Here is a 15,279-nt window from a genome sequence, read left to right as displayed (position 1 = left end):
ACTGTTAACTGAACCAAAAACCTATGACTGTCTAGGTCATAGGCCCTGGGGGAACCCCAGCACTATTATTGTTCTAGATGAACGTGGTAATAAGCTGTCCCCAAAGTTCTTATCTTTATACCCATGGATAAGTACATCTCTCAGTCCTCACTAGAGGAGTTTCCTTTTGTTGGCATTGAGTCAGAAGACCTAAATTCAAGTACCAGGTGCTCCCCTCACTATGCCTAAGAGCCTGGATTCTATCCAAAGTGTGCAGAAACTCATCTGGATGACCTCGAAAGCCTTCCCACTCACGAGCTGTGGTCAATAACATTTACCATTTAGAAAATAGGCAGGTGTTTTTAACCTACGGGGCAGGTTTCAATTTAGTGTTTAGGTGGTATGCTAGCTTCTCATTGCTATAACAAAATAACTGAGATAATCAGTTTACAGGGAAGGAAAGGTTCATTTGGGCTCACAGTCTTGAAGATTGTGGTCCATGACCAGTTGTGCCATTGCTTTGGAAGCTGCTAAAAGAAAGTGTGGTGTGGAGAGAGAGCATGCCCGAGGGAACTGCACATCTTTTGGTAGCAGGGAAGCAAAAGAGAGAAAGTAGGAAGAGTCAGGGTCCCATTATTCTTGAGGATAGGCCCGTGACCAAACCGCATGCCCTTAGGCCTCATCCCTAAGAATTTACCATCTCTACAATCCTGCCCTCCTGATCTGGGCACTGTACCTTTTAACACATAGGCTTGGAAGGAACATTTATCTAAACCGTAGCACGTGGCATCATTCGCTGCATTTTTTGTGCAGTATTGAAATAAGGGCTGAGATGCACTTCAGTGGGTACAGTGCTTGCCTGGCAGGCACAGCCTCTGGGGTTCAGTCCTCAGCACCACCAAATGCATTGAGAGCTCACCAGGCTCTAGACCCTGCCTTAAAAACAATAAATAAGCAATCAACAGAAAATTTTAAAACTCTAAAGAGCTCTGAAATGAGGACGGTTTTGCGTCACCTCTATGTTCTTGGGGACCCAGATATATGCTAGTGGTTTTGAGCTACCCTCCGGCCCTAGGACCCTTTGCCACGCTGGCCTTTTCCTCTCAACACAGACGGGAAACATGGGTTTTGTTTCATCTGTAGGTAGAATTCTTGAGTGATTAAATACCCCAGTTTACACTGTTACCTGGGTTGGGAAATACTGGTTCAAAACCATCCTGTTGATTTGAAATGTTTTGTTATTTTAAAGGCTCCAGAGCAGGTGTCCCTTGGCCTAAGATTCGCTCTTCCGCTGTAAGGGCCGTGTTCACCAGACTTTCTTATTTAATATGACAAAGCATCCAAAAGTGATTAGCCTCCAGTAGTTGTTCTCAGCTTTGACAACTTGCAAGTCTTAGAATGAAGCTCTCCAGTGCCCCTGCACAGCTCTCTTCTTAATCCCTCCAAGTCTTCCCACCGTCCCCTTCTGATAACTGATGGTCACCAAAAGCAGGGATACTTTGACCATGAACACTGGGCATGTCTAAATTACGATAGAGTCTCCAGTTTTTAATCTCAGAAACTCATAGGTACCTTCCAAAAATGTATCATCAGACTGTGAGTAACCTTCCTGGCCTGCGAAGCCAGGTAATGCACAGTCATGTTGACTAACAAACATACACCCTGCCATGTTCTGTGACTTCGGTAGCCATCTGGTCACACACCACAACCACACCTCCACTCAAATTTCCAAACCCATTCTTTGAACTCTGCCCTTGAACTGGGAAAGACATGCATGCATTTGTGCGGCGTTTTCTGACCAACGCTAAGTAAAGGTCAACATTTGACCAATATTCTACCTGTTTGAAGCTTCTACCTCCAAAGACATGGGTTCAGAGTTTTCTACCAAAGTTATTTCAATAACTGGAAGATCTATGAGCTGGAACTCTTCTTGGATCTTAGATAAGAATTTCCAGAGGCCCGAAGGAAGAAAAGTAATGAGTTTCATAGAAGCGCAAGGTCAAAGCACTTTCAAAATCACATCTTGAGCAACGTCGTCTGCGTCTGTTCTACACGTGAGACTTCCTTATTGATTGTCGTCACATTGTACACACCGTGGGCTTGATTTGGTTGTATGGTAATTGGAAGAGAACTTTTATCACTGTTGGTGGGGGTCCAAATTATTACAGTCATTGTGGAAATCAGTTTGGAGATTTCTCCAAAAAAATTAGAAATAAAATTACCACAGAACCCAGTTATTTCACTCCAGCACATGTCCAGACAACTCCATACCCTACCACAGAAACATCTGCACCCCCAGGTTTATTTTGCTGCTTTATTTACTATAGCAAAGAATTGGAATCAACCTCATTAGCCATTAATGGATAAATGGATCATGAAAAGTGTGAGTGTGTGTGTTGAAATACTACTCAGTTCTAAAGGAGAATGGAGTTTAACAAATTGTAGGATAGGAAAATGGATGGATTATATTAAGCAAGATTATTCATAATCTCAGAAAGAAAAAAAACACGTTCTCTCTCATCTGTGGGATTTAGTCAATAATATATGGGAATAAGTAAATAAACGTACATGCGGATACCATACAACATGAAAAGGGAACATGAAAATCTAAATGTTAGATGAAAAAGACTGCATGCAGGTGATGAACCTGAGTTATAAAAGAAGGTATAAAGCTGAGTGTTTTCCTGGTTCTGATTCTGTCATGCATCTTTGCGATTTTGGTGGTGGATAAGTGCATAAAATATATTGAATACTGAAAGTGTAAATTGAATGTGAGGCACCAGAGCTTCTGTCCTGAATGTCAATTTGGTTTTTTTAAGGCAAGGTTTCTGTGTACCTCTGGCTGTCCTGGAACTTGCTTTGTCGACCAGGTTGGCCTCAAACTCAGAGATCTGCCTGACTCTGCCCTTGGAGTGCTGGGAAGTGCGCCACCACTGCCCAGCCTGTAGAGAAGTTCACTGACTTGTATAGACTTTGTTTCTGTGGTGTGTGTGTGTGTGTGTGCGCGTGTGTGCGTGCCTGCGCGCGTGCGCAGGCACGCGCACACGCAACATTTTTATCTATTTGCCATTTTTATAGTGAAGTTTATAAAATAAAAAATATCTGGAAGAATAAACAATTAGCTGTTTGGTGATGTAATGAAAACTTCGCAGGTAAAACAAAGCAGGATACTTCTGAAACTTTACCCACAAGCTCCATCTCTATGATCTCCCCTAGCTCTGCCTCGGTTACAGTAACACCACTGAAGTCCTAATATGAGACGCAGTAAAGTCTTTGAGAGCGATTTAACTCAGCTGTAAGGGTACACCTGAATACTTAGCCTATTCATGCATCTAAAGGGCCTGTCCATGGCTTTGCAAAAGATTAAGCACCCAGCACCATGTGACTCAGCGTGTCTACTTTTAGATAAGCATCCGAAGGAATGGAAGCACGGACTCGAACAGGCAATCACGGGGTTCATAGCAGCATCATTCAGAACCGCGGAAGGTGGGGCGCCCCCAAATCTCCATGCGTACATGCATAAAAACACATCTGCTATGGAAGATGCATGCTTGATAATGCTATATTATTCAGCCAAACCACACCCGCCAAGATTGCTAAGGAGGTTTCGATGATTGTTTCACTGCCTCTCCCATCTCTTACCCACCGAAGAACTAGCCGGAGTTAAGAAGGTGACTACTTATTATTTTTGTCCCCACCTGACAAACCGAGGGTCTCTTTTGTTAGCACGGAAAGGGTGTCCCCAGTAAGACAACACTCTATACGTGGATAATTTCGGCGAGGCAGAGGGCCGGCTCGCAGGTCACTCGTGTGAGCTCGCACCACTCAGTGCGGTCCACTTCCTGTCTAGTCTACCCCCACGCCCGCCCTACCACCCCATCCCTCTCCAACCCCACCCCAGATTACCCGCAAGGCGGGGGGCGGGGGGGGAGAAGACCCAAAGCAGCCGACGGCTACTGCGTTGTCTTGTTAGGCAAATGTTTCACCTGCTTAGCCAATTAGCGTCCTCTCCCAGAAAGACGGGTTCAACAGGTTTCCATTTGCTCTCCCTCTGCTTCGTGGGTTGGGGAAAAGGGCTGTCATTTTGCTTCGACCCTCCCCTTCCCTCCCTCCCTCTGGGCTCTCCCAGCCTGGCTCGGACCAATCGCACCCGCTCCAACGTGTCCAGGTTGGCGGCTCCGGAGCTCTGCCCCCTGGATGCGCAGGGTTAAGGCTCCAGAGGGCCGGGAGCGGGGAGCCCCGAGTTGGGAGCCGAGTCCTGGGGTGCGCCCGGGACGCGATCCCGATGACTGAGCTCCAGCAAGAGGTGGAGGACGCCAAGCCCGCCAAAGTGCTCGGCAAGAGAGAAGGCAAAGTTGGCCCGGCCCAGTAAGTGACCTCTGGGGGGACGCGCCCAGACCGAATTGCTAGCCGGCGTTCCGATGGGAAAGGCTTTCTAAACTTGTGGAGACACTGCCATTCTCTCTCTCTCTCTCTCTCTCTCTCTCTCTCTCTCTCTCTCTCTCTCTCTCTCTCTCTCTCTCTCATCTGTCTTTCTCTCTGTGTGTGTCTCTCCCCCTCCCCCTCCATCCCTTCCTCCTCGCCTCCTTCCTTCTCAAGCTCTTTCTCTTCCTTTCTCCCTTCCTACCCTCATTAAAGAACGCATTGTCTATCTTGCAGTCCGGTGGTGATGAGAATGCATGCAAAAGTATAATCGATGTTTCCTAATTCCCCAAAGAGTTCTCGGGGAAACTTCTCAAATCTTGGCGCCATGTCAAGAGATCACGCTAAAATTTGCTTCAATTCTTGTATTTCTGAATGATATCCAGGGAGATCCAGGCGTCTCTGGTTGTGGCATGTCATTGTATTGATCGCTTTCACAATAACGTGCAGTTTATTTGATTTAGAGCTCGTGGCTGTCTCTCAGAACTCCTCTTCACTGTTTGCACACAAGGGAGTTGGAAACAAGTATACTTTATCTCCCCCCAACCCCAGTCTGTGCAAACACACACACACACACACACACACATACACACACATACACAGACGCGCCTTTTATAGTGTTGTGAAGGAACACTGAAGTGTGTACCAAGCCAAAAACACTTCAGATACTGCTGCGCCTGTGCTCTTGAAGCACTGACGACATGCATTTTAGATTTGCACATTAGATGTGACCTGTAAATTCTTCACTCTGAGAACAAATATTTCCATCACAAGGGTTTACGTCCTGTAAGGAAACTCTTTTTCCTTTCTTAAATGCCTTGGTTTTAATCCAGATAATAATCCAGAGGTGTGGTTTTTAAATGATTTTTATTCTTGTTCCTCTTTTTAAAGAAAAAAAAAGAGTCACTGTTTGTTGATTTGCTCTATCGCCGTAATGTGTCAGAATGTAGCACCGCAACTTTAGCTAGTGGCGCAACCAATATCTGAATTAGCCCATTTTTTTCATGTTATTAAGTTGCGGATGAGCCTAGAATGTTTTATTGATACTGCTATCGATGATAATTTCTAATAGTGAAGACTCAATCTCTATGACCATCATGTAGGGGTTTTGTTGTTGCTATTGTTTTTTCTTTTCTTTTTGTGAATCACCACCTTGTTCCACGTGTACGAGAGTCCTCAACTGTCATACATGACTGCAGACTCTGGGTCAGCGTTTCTCAACCTCTGGGTCACGACCCCTTTGGAGGTCGAATGACTCTTTCACAGGGGCCACCTAAAACCAGTGGGAACCACTGATATTTATTAACATTGCGATTCGTAACAGTAGCAAAATTGTAGTTATGGAGTAGCGATGAAGATAACTTTATGGTTGGGGGTCACCACAACGTGAGAAACTGTATTAAAGGGTCCCAACGTTAGGAAGGCCGGGGACCACGGCTCTAGACTCCTTCAGTTGTGTTTACATGGAAATTTGGTAGGAAGAGCTGTTAGCCATTGTGGTCTGTGGTTTCAAGGCCATGGCCATACACTCTCCTAGGTCTCTGTTCCCCTGACCTCTTTTTTCTTTGCTGTCCAGTGTCCAGCAGCTTAAGTTAATGTTCCTCATCCTTCACTTGGTCTTACCAAAAAGGTCGAGAAGTGTATTTACCGTTCATGTTGGTGAAGGGACAAGGTCGCCAGAAGTAAAACTCTCATAAAATGTGGGTGTTTTTCTCACCCTAAAATAAAACCCTAACTGTATAATAATAATTCAGATCTATGACCAGGTATGAAGGTCCATACCTTCAATCTTAGCATTCTGGAGGCAGAGGCAGGAGACTTTCCATGAGTTCGAGAGCAGCCTGATCTACTTAGAAAGTTCCAGAACAGCCAGGGCTACAGAGAAAGTCCCTGTCTTAAAACACCAAAAATGAACTGACTAAATAAATAACTCAGCTCTAAGAAAGAGATGAACTCTTAAATACCACCTGTTTCCTTTGCTCGTTATCATGTTTGTATATACTTTATTTCTCTAGAGAAAGCTCAGTGTGGACAGTCCTTTCTCCGTGTTACAGGCATGGGGACTGGAACATTGCGTGGCAGAAGCAGGGCTCGAGAAGCTAGGTCTTGAAACACCTAGTCCAAGATGCGCCCAAGGCAGTCTACTTCCAGTTACCCAAGGAATGGTGGCTCAGATCCACCAAACAGCTGCCAGGCTTTGAAATCTCTGCGTCTCAGCTGTCTAGATCCTCAGATAAGGCTACGCTTCCGATTGATAGGAAACTCTGCTCTAGCATCCGTACGAGTTTTGTTCATTCAAAGCTTAGATATTTGGGGAATACTTTCATAGAAGATAATAAGCCAGACCACACTGAAGCTCATAGCTCCGGGACAGCCTTCCTTTCATTTGGAAGAGTCCGCGTCACAAATTCATTTCAGTTAACAAGCGCCACAGTACCCACTTGTACAATCATGTGGTCAGTTCAAAGGTAAATGTGGCTTTGCATCTGTCCTTCTGGAACTCAAAAGAGCTGTAGGACAGGCAAGGCTCAAATGTGGCCATTGCCTCATGAAGTGGACAAGGTACCATAGAAAGTTTGACCGCTAACTGAATCTTGCCTGTAGTTGAGAGGTTTGTCTATTGCCGTCTTTGGTAAAATGTGGCAAATTTTGCTAACTTGTTTGTCTCTACAAGGTAGCATTTTCTAAGCCAGCCGGAGTCATTTTTGCTTCCATCTAGATTTTAGACATTTCCTTTTGAGCTCTTCAACTGTTTCTCTAGTATCAGGAGGATAAGAGTTAAAGAGGGAACGTCCTTGTGGGTATCCTAGTGTGATGACGTCACTTGGGGGTCATTTTAGCTTACCAGATGTCTGTGTTTACTCCTGTGGGCTTCCAAGTGTCTCAGTAAACATTTGTGGGAAACCTATGAGAACGGCACCCTAACCGCTCCGCCTTGTGACGCAGAACCTAGCCTCCTAGGTAATAACAGTGGGCATCATTGAGAACGCTGGCTATGTGAGAGGGAAGATGCTCAACGCTCCACACTCATAGAATGAGATAGGGATTGTTATAGCTCCATTTTACAAATAAGAGAGAGCATTGACGCTCTGAGGAGCTGAGCAGGATGAATACAACAGCAGCTCCGATTCCAGCCCACATCCTCTCTCTCTCTCTAGATATAAACACTGAATGGTAGTTTATCCCTGGTCTTTACTTCAGAGTCTATACGCCAGAGTGGCTCTCCATAGCCTGCTCTAAAACACAGAGTTCTCTGCCCAAATTTAATCCTTCTAATTCTGGACACGCATAGACCATCTCAACCTCCTTTCCACCGGCACATCACTTACAGTGAGGTCGTCATGCTTGCAGGCCTGTATTAAAGAGGTTACACATAGCACCACCATGTTCATCCTAGAATTATTCACAACAGTTAAGCTATAGAGTCAGCCTTTACCTATTAATAAACAAAGGGATAAATAAAATGTATCCATTTGCCCAATGGGAAATATGGTATAGGGATGCTATTTGGCTTCAAAAAGGCAGAAAATCCTGTCATTTGGGACATGATTTAACCAAGAAGACATTAGGTTAAGGGAAACGAGCCAAGCTCAGAATAACAAGTCCTGCCTGATGTCATCGAAGCAGAATGATAGTTAGCCAGAGTGTGGAGTGGGAGGGAATGGGGAGCTGTTGTTCAGACCACAGCGTATCAGGGCTGACACGCTAGCTCAGAGTGTAGAGTCAGCTGAGGATTGGAATCCAGTCCCTGGGCCCCACAGAGTAGAAAGAGATGACCGGCCCCCAAGATTGCCCTCTGACTGCCACATGTACCGTGGTGCACACGCGCACACACAGAATGCATGTAACTGGTAATGAAGAGAACCGAATTTCAGATAGAAGGCAAGAATTAATGTGAGATAGATCGGGTAGTAGTGGAACTAAAGTGACATAAAAATGTATATTTCGCTGGGCGGTGGTGGCGTGCCTTTAATCCCAGCAGAGGCAGGCGGATCTCTATGAGTTCGAGGCCAACCTGGTCTAGAAGAGCTAGTTCCAGGACAGGCTCCAAAGCTGCAGAGAAACCTTGTGTCGAAAAACAAACAAGCAAACAAAATGTGTATTTCAAAGTAGAAAAATACCAAATGCCTCATCCTAAAAATATGATAGGTAAGGGAGGTGTGGAATATGTTGATAGTTTTCTCATTCTGTGTTGTGTGTGCGTGTGCCCTGTAAATAGATGTAGTCGTGATTAGTCAGTCATTTTAAAGTATCGATTAAGGGGGCTGAAGAGATGGTTAAGAGCACTGACTGTTCGTGCAAAGAACCCAAGTTTGCTTCCCAGCACCTGCATGGTAGCTTGCAGCAGTCCCTGACTCCAGTCCCAGAGGGTCCAGAAGGTCTGATGCCCTCTTCTGGTCTCCATGGATACCAGACACATGCCCAGTACAGTTACATGCATGCAGGCAAAATACTCATGCACCATCCACATAAAACAAAAGTAAGTGCATTTAAACTACTCACTAGCAACAAGGGACAGTGTTAGCTCAGCAGCAGACTGAGGCCCAACACCAGAAACAATCAATAATAGGCAAATTAAAGTCTGAAAGTATTCTTAGAAAACTGACAGGCAGAGGAGACAATATGCAAAAGGTACTGACAGGCAGAGGAGACAATATGCAGAAGGAATAAAGAGTTATCCTGGTCCGGACCTCTCCTCACCTCTGCTCCTTTGCAGAGGTTTTTCTCTCCTCTCTCTTCTGTATCTAGAAATCAACTCGAATTTTCCTCCAATCACAGCCTTCCATCTACCGCTAGCCACAAACAGCCTCTCCTTACCAGTGCTCACCTTGGGTACATGCCGTCCGTGGATGGACTTTAGCTGTTGCTGTCATACTAATTATTTGTTGTTTATGGAGGGTTTAGTTTGTACCAAGTGCTGCTGGAAATTGTTGGCACATATCAACCCGCATGCTGCCCACTAGACTCTCTTGGGTGTCTTTACCCTAAGCGGGTAAGGGTTATAAACTGACTACATTTTTCTCTCATTAAATTTCTCAGGAGTTGATTAAAAGTGACCTGAAAATGGTTGCTTTTAATATGGCTTGCTGGTGAGCTAGGGAGGTGGAGACCCATGGCTCCCTAATTGAGAAATCTGGCAGGCTTAGACCTGACATTCAGCTTGACTGTGTCGGGGGACGGCCACATTTTCCTTGTCTGAATCAGACTTTCTGTGAGCTATTTTTCGGTGCGTTGGCTTGCCCAATCGCTACAACGTATGCAGTTATTGTGCTGGCACTGAGGCAGTTGACTTTCGTGTCACCAAACTGCATATGTGATGTTAGCATGCAGTGTACCTGGGGCTGGAGAGATGCCCCAGTAGTTAAGAGCACATACTGCTCTTCCAGGGAACCCCAGATTTGATCTCTAGCACCCTACTTCAGGCAGCTCACAAGTGCCTGTAACTCCAGCCCCAGGGGGAATCTGATACTTGAGGCCTCTGCGGTTACCCGCACACATGTGAGCATTCCCACACACAGACACACAGACACACACAAATAAAAATCACATACAAAAAAATCTTTAGAGTGCAGGGTGCCCTTTTTCTGATCAAAAGAGGGTTATTTAACTGTATATTTCATTATCTTGGTTTTTGCTATTTTTACTACATTTTTTTCATTCTGAGTTTGCTGCACCATTACATGAACAGTTCACACATAATTCGGTATTTTTTTTTGACAAATTAATCCAAATGGCACACTCCTTAAAATTATAGAACTGATTTAGTAGTGGTCAAGTTACTATCACTGAGCTTCAACAAACAGCTAAAACCAACGATGTATTTCTCAGCAAATGTTATTTTGGATCATATCCTAAACAATGAATTGCATTTGCGATATATATTTTAATGCAATTCGGCTTTTTAAATCTGAACTTTAGTCATTTGAGACGTATGAATTCTAATTAAAGCTCAGTGATAGAGGGTTTGCCTCACATGTGTAAGGTCCTGGATTTGACACCCCTACACCAGTAAACAAACGTACAAACAAGGAAACCTGTTTGACTCCGTACGTAAGCAGAACAGAGAATGGATGTGCGTGATAAGAACACTGCCTTCAAAGGAAGCGCTGTGCTATTATCAGTAATTATTTGGGGGATACAGTTTTTTTCACTTTAAATTCAAATTCAAGGGGCTGGAGAGATGGCTCAAAAGTTGAATATTTGCTGCTCATCCAAAGGACCTGGGTTTAATTCCTAGCCCCCCTGTGGTAGCTCACGACCATCTGTAACTCCAGTTCCAGGGAGTCTCATGTCCTCTTTTGGCCTCTGAAGGAAGGCACCAGGCATGTACATGGTGTATACACACATACACACACACACACACACACACACAGAGAGAGAGAGAGAGAGAGAGAGAGAGAGAGAGAGAGAGAGAGAGAGAGAGAGAAATGTAATGAAAGAAAAACTTTAAAACCATGGAAATCTTAAATAAGGCCTGGTGAGATGGTTCCACATGTTGGGAGAGAACCAGTTCCTCTGAGAATCTTCACACCTACACACACATTAGATTTTAAATGTAATAAAGATTTAAAGCTCAGTAAAGCTTTATAGGCAACTTTCACTGCAGGTTACTCATTTTCACTTAAATTTGAAATTTTTTTAAAGATTTAATTTTATGTATGCATGTTTGTCTGCATCTATCTGTGTGTGTGTGTGTGTGTGTGTGTGTGTGTGTGTTCAGTTCTAAATCATCAAATTCAACAGCCCCAGTTCAGTTGCTAATATAAACTTTAGGGTAGGAATTAAACACCATAGTATATTAAAAAGAGCAAAAAGCTTGGTGGTGGTGGCACATGCCTTTAATCCCACCGACTCAGGAGGCAGAAGCAGGAGGATCTCTGTGAGTTCGAGGCCAGCCTGGACTACAGAGTGAATTCCAGGACAGCCAGAGCTGTTGCACAGAGAATGTCAAAATAATACTGGAAATCAGGAAAGGGAGATTTGCCAAGATGGGAAGAGAGACAAAGGACCGCAGGGCCACGCTCCCCTGCCCCCCCCCTCCCCGCCAGTCCACTTGTGGATCCTGGCCTGAGGCTGAGGCCTGAGGTTCAGAGTTCTGCATAGCTTAGCTGCGGTCCTACTCATCACTCACCCCCTCACTACGCTCTGTTTTCTCCTGCGTGGTGATCTGAAAACTGCACCTCTTTCTGGTAGATAGGATTCCGTGGCTGGCCCAGGAATTCAGGAACCTTCCTCCTGCCCGAGATTCCAGGGAAATCCATCTTTTGCAGCCCATGGTTTCAGTAGTCTGCCAGCCAAAGAGATGGCAGACGAGCATGTCTTTTTCACACCTTGTCCGTCTCGGGACTATTTGGGGTCATAAATCAAAACAGTTGAGAAGCCCAATTCCACCAGAAAGGGCCTGGCAGAGGACTGGACCACTGAGTCTCGATCTGATCACCTGTGTTCTGTCCGCTCTCTTTGACGTTTAAACGGGGACCATAAGAGGTGCCCTTGGCCCAGGTCTGGTACTTCCCAGCACTTCATAAACTGTAGCTGTGTTAGTACATGCTAAGGGCCTGGGACATACTCTGGGGTAGGAGGGGGGAGAAAGATATAATACAAGTAAATGGTCAAAATTCAGAAGTTTTAAATTCTTCCAGTAGCTTACAACCATGGTATGTGACCCTGCGGGGTGTTTGGTGGCTTTCGGCTTTGTGTTTTCTTTCTTTTCTTTTTTGTTTGTTTGTTTTTGTTTTGTTTTTCGAGACAGGGTTTCTCTGTGTGACAGCCTTAGCTGTCCTGGAACTAGCTCTGTAACCAGGCTGGCCTCGAACTCACAGAGACCCACCTGCCTCTGCCGCCCGAGTGCAGGATTAAAGGCAGTTTTGCAGGGTCTGTGCAGAAATGCGCATGCACTGTGTTTCTGTGGCACCCAGCTTCTTGCAGTATTAGCGATTGGTTTTTATCAATATCCGTTACCCTTGCTCTTACCTGGAACACCCAACCCTCACACCCTGATTCCTGGCATCGAGATTTCCTCTTGTCAATCTTTAGCCTCAACCTGCTGAGTTTTCTGCTTGCATTAAATCCAATAAAAAGCCCTCCAATGTCTTGCTGATCTTTTGCATAACTTCGGGTATATCCCACTTCGTGTAATAGAATAAAGCGAATGTTTATATTCTATTGCCAGTTAAGGCCATAATCAGGTGTTTTGTTTTGTTTTGTTTTCCCACAATGTCGAGTTTCAAATCGACATAGAGTCTTGTGTTGTGGATTGAGGGGAACACAGTTGGAGAAATGGCACTGTTGGGTGATTCCACCTTGGTGTGAACATCAGAGAGTGTACTTACACCAGACTGCTGCACACCCGGGCCTTTTGCTTGTTCTCGTAATGGGCTAATCTGTTGCCCCCTGGGGCCTTAGTGAAGGAGACAGTAAAAGATTAAATTCAGCCCCGAAAAAGTAACAGCAATCAATGACTTGTTAGCAGAGGGTGTAACCTGCCTGCCTGACAGCAATCTTTTTTTATAAGAGAGCAAATTTGGAAAGAATAAAAAGCATAGCAGGAAATATTTTTTAAAGTTTGTTTTCATTATCAAACACTATGTACCTTATAATAATATTGCTGTGTTTTTATACAGTTGATCCTACAGTTATTTCCTCTGCCCCAACGTCACCATCAACACATAGCACATCACAATACTGTTATAATGTTGTGATGTCAAAGGAATTATTTTAATTATTCAGTAGGAATTATTGTAATTCATTTTTGCATGTTTTTCTTTTTTCCATTCTCATGTGTATGTGCTGTGTGTGTGTGTGTGTGAACACACGTGTGTATGCATGTTTGGGGTGTGTACGTGTGGGGGTGCATATTTGCAGGTGTGTGAACACACATGTGTGGGTGTGGGTGCACATTCGCATGGGTACCCATGCATGTAGAGGCCCAAGGCTGATGTCTGGAATCGTTCTCAACCACCCTTCCATCTCAGTTAGTAGGGGGTCTCCATCAAACCCATAGCTTGCTACTACTGCTAGTCTCTCTGGCCAACTTGCTCTAAGGATCCTGTCTCTGCCCTCCCAGGCTGGAATCACAGACCACCCATCATCCTTTCTCAGGGTTTCTCTGGGTTCTGAGAATCTGAACTCCAGTCCTTGTGCTTGAATGCAAGTGCTTTACCCACTGGGACATCTCCTAAGCCCTCTAGATCCTTTACAGTCTTATAGGCCACTGTCTTATATGTAGTATTTCATTGGCCAAAGCATCGTTGTGTGACGCATGATCAGATAGAAGTTCTGCACTTGTATTGGGGGTTGCAAGAGGCTGAAGGGTAATCGCACATCTGGACAGCTGAGCTTAGTAAGTGGCAGGCATTGCTGTTACACCCCACTCTTCCCAAGTGTCTTTGCAGCATAGTTAGTGTCTATACAGGGACTGCACTGATCCAACACTAACAAAACCATCAGAATATGACCGTCTCATGACCTTAGCTAGTGGACTTCTGAGCTCGGTGGAAGCGGAGGTTCCTAACTGAGCAGTCCCAGTTTTCAGTTCATTTTCTTTTGTTTATTTTTTTGCTTTTGAGCCAGAGTCTCTTTACATAGCCCTGGCTGTCCTGGAACTTGCTCTGTTGACCAGACTGGCCAAGAACTCAGAGATCCGCCTGCCTTCTGTTCTGACAGAATAGAAGTGATTTTTTTTCTGTTGCTGCTTTGCTTTATGGTGGGCGCTGTAATTATTCATAAATCCCCGATTTTAAAGCCTATAGTTGAAGTCTGGTATCGTGGCACATGCCTTTAATCCCAGCACCCTAGTGGTAGAGTCAGGCAGATTTCTGTCTCTTTGAGGCCAGCCTGGTCTATGTAGCAAGTTCCAGGACAGCCAGGGCTAACCAGAGAGACCCTATCTCATTAAAATAAAATAAAATCCCATCGTTCGGTTCTTCTCTGCACAAATCTAGAATGTTTCTGTGCAGGGTTATGAGCGATGTTTGAAGAGCTTGTGAATATCGTCTGTTTTAAAGTAGGTCGCCAGCGGAACCCAAGAACTTGACCAAGAATGCTGAAGTTTCACAAAATCTTTTGAAAATCCGTCTTGCAGAGTTACTTTCCAAGCCTGATAGAATAGCCACCAGGTTGGCAAGGACTCCCTCTTCTGAAAGAGAATTCAAGTTCTGGGACCAGCCTGAAGTTTTTTGAAGCCAGTTTTGGTGAATAAAGTGAACAAGAATTGTTTTAATACCTTTAAACCTCTCTGTAAATAAGATTTTTTTAAAAAAATCAAAACCAAGCTGTGACAATAAAATAACATGACAGTTTCTGGCAATATTCACAGTAATTTCGGCACATCCAGATCTAGAAATTTCGGCACATCCAGATCTAGAATTACTGCTCAATGCCCTGTGGAAACAGTACGTTTTTATGATTGCTATTCTGTTCTACAATGGTTTTTATTTCTTTTGATAGACTCAGATCAATGGCATTAGCGTTAAATATGTTTAGGAGACTGGAGACATACATCAATCTGTATGCTTTCCATTGTACTTGCCATGAAAACATAAGAACCCTGTGTGGTTTAAATGAAAATGACCACCATAGGCTCAGAGGAAGTGGCACTATTAGGAGGTGTGGCCTTGTTGGAGGAACTGTGTCACTGGGGGGGTGGGGGGGTGCGGAATTTGAGGTTTCAGATGCTCAAGCCAGGCCCAGTGTCACTCCCTTCATACTGCCTGCTGATACAGATATAGAGCTCTCAGCTACATCTCCAGTACAATGGCTGTCTGTGTGCTACCATGCTTCCTGCTGTGATGTCAAAGGACTAAACCTCTGGACCTGTGAGCCAGCCCCGGTGGAATGCGTTCCTTTATAAGAGTTGTCATGGGCATGCTGTCTCTT

The 15,279-nt window shown here is 44.6% G+C and overlaps 1 protein-coding gene across 2 annotated transcripts in view; it reads left to right on the top strand.

Moving 5' to 3' along the window:
- The window catches only part of Gramd2b (GRAM domain containing 2B), a 90,483-nt gene that overhangs the window by 24,799 nt on the left and 50,405 nt on the right, over positions 1–15,279 (top strand). The window contains exon 1 of one of the 2 annotated variants that reach the window (XM_075968639.1): positions 3,892–4,347. The exons of the other annotated variant lie outside the window; for it this stretch is intronic. Coding sequence (XP_075824754.1) covers positions 4,265–4,347 — 83 coding nt within the window. The 5' untranslated portion in view covers positions 3,892–4,264. Of the gene's footprint in view, positions 1–3,891; positions 4,348–15,279 lie in introns of those variants that run through there. 2 annotated transcript variants of the gene reach the window in all.

The sequence above is a fragment of the Microtus pennsylvanicus genome, chromosome 4 (assembly GCF_037038515.1).
Source record: "Microtus pennsylvanicus isolate mMicPen1 chromosome 4, mMicPen1.hap1, whole genome shotgun sequence".
NCBI lineage: Eukaryota > Metazoa > Chordata > Mammalia > Rodentia > Cricetidae > Microtus > Microtus pennsylvanicus.
Note: the sequence above shows the minus strand (reverse complement) of the source record. Positions and strands in the feature narration are given on the sequence as shown.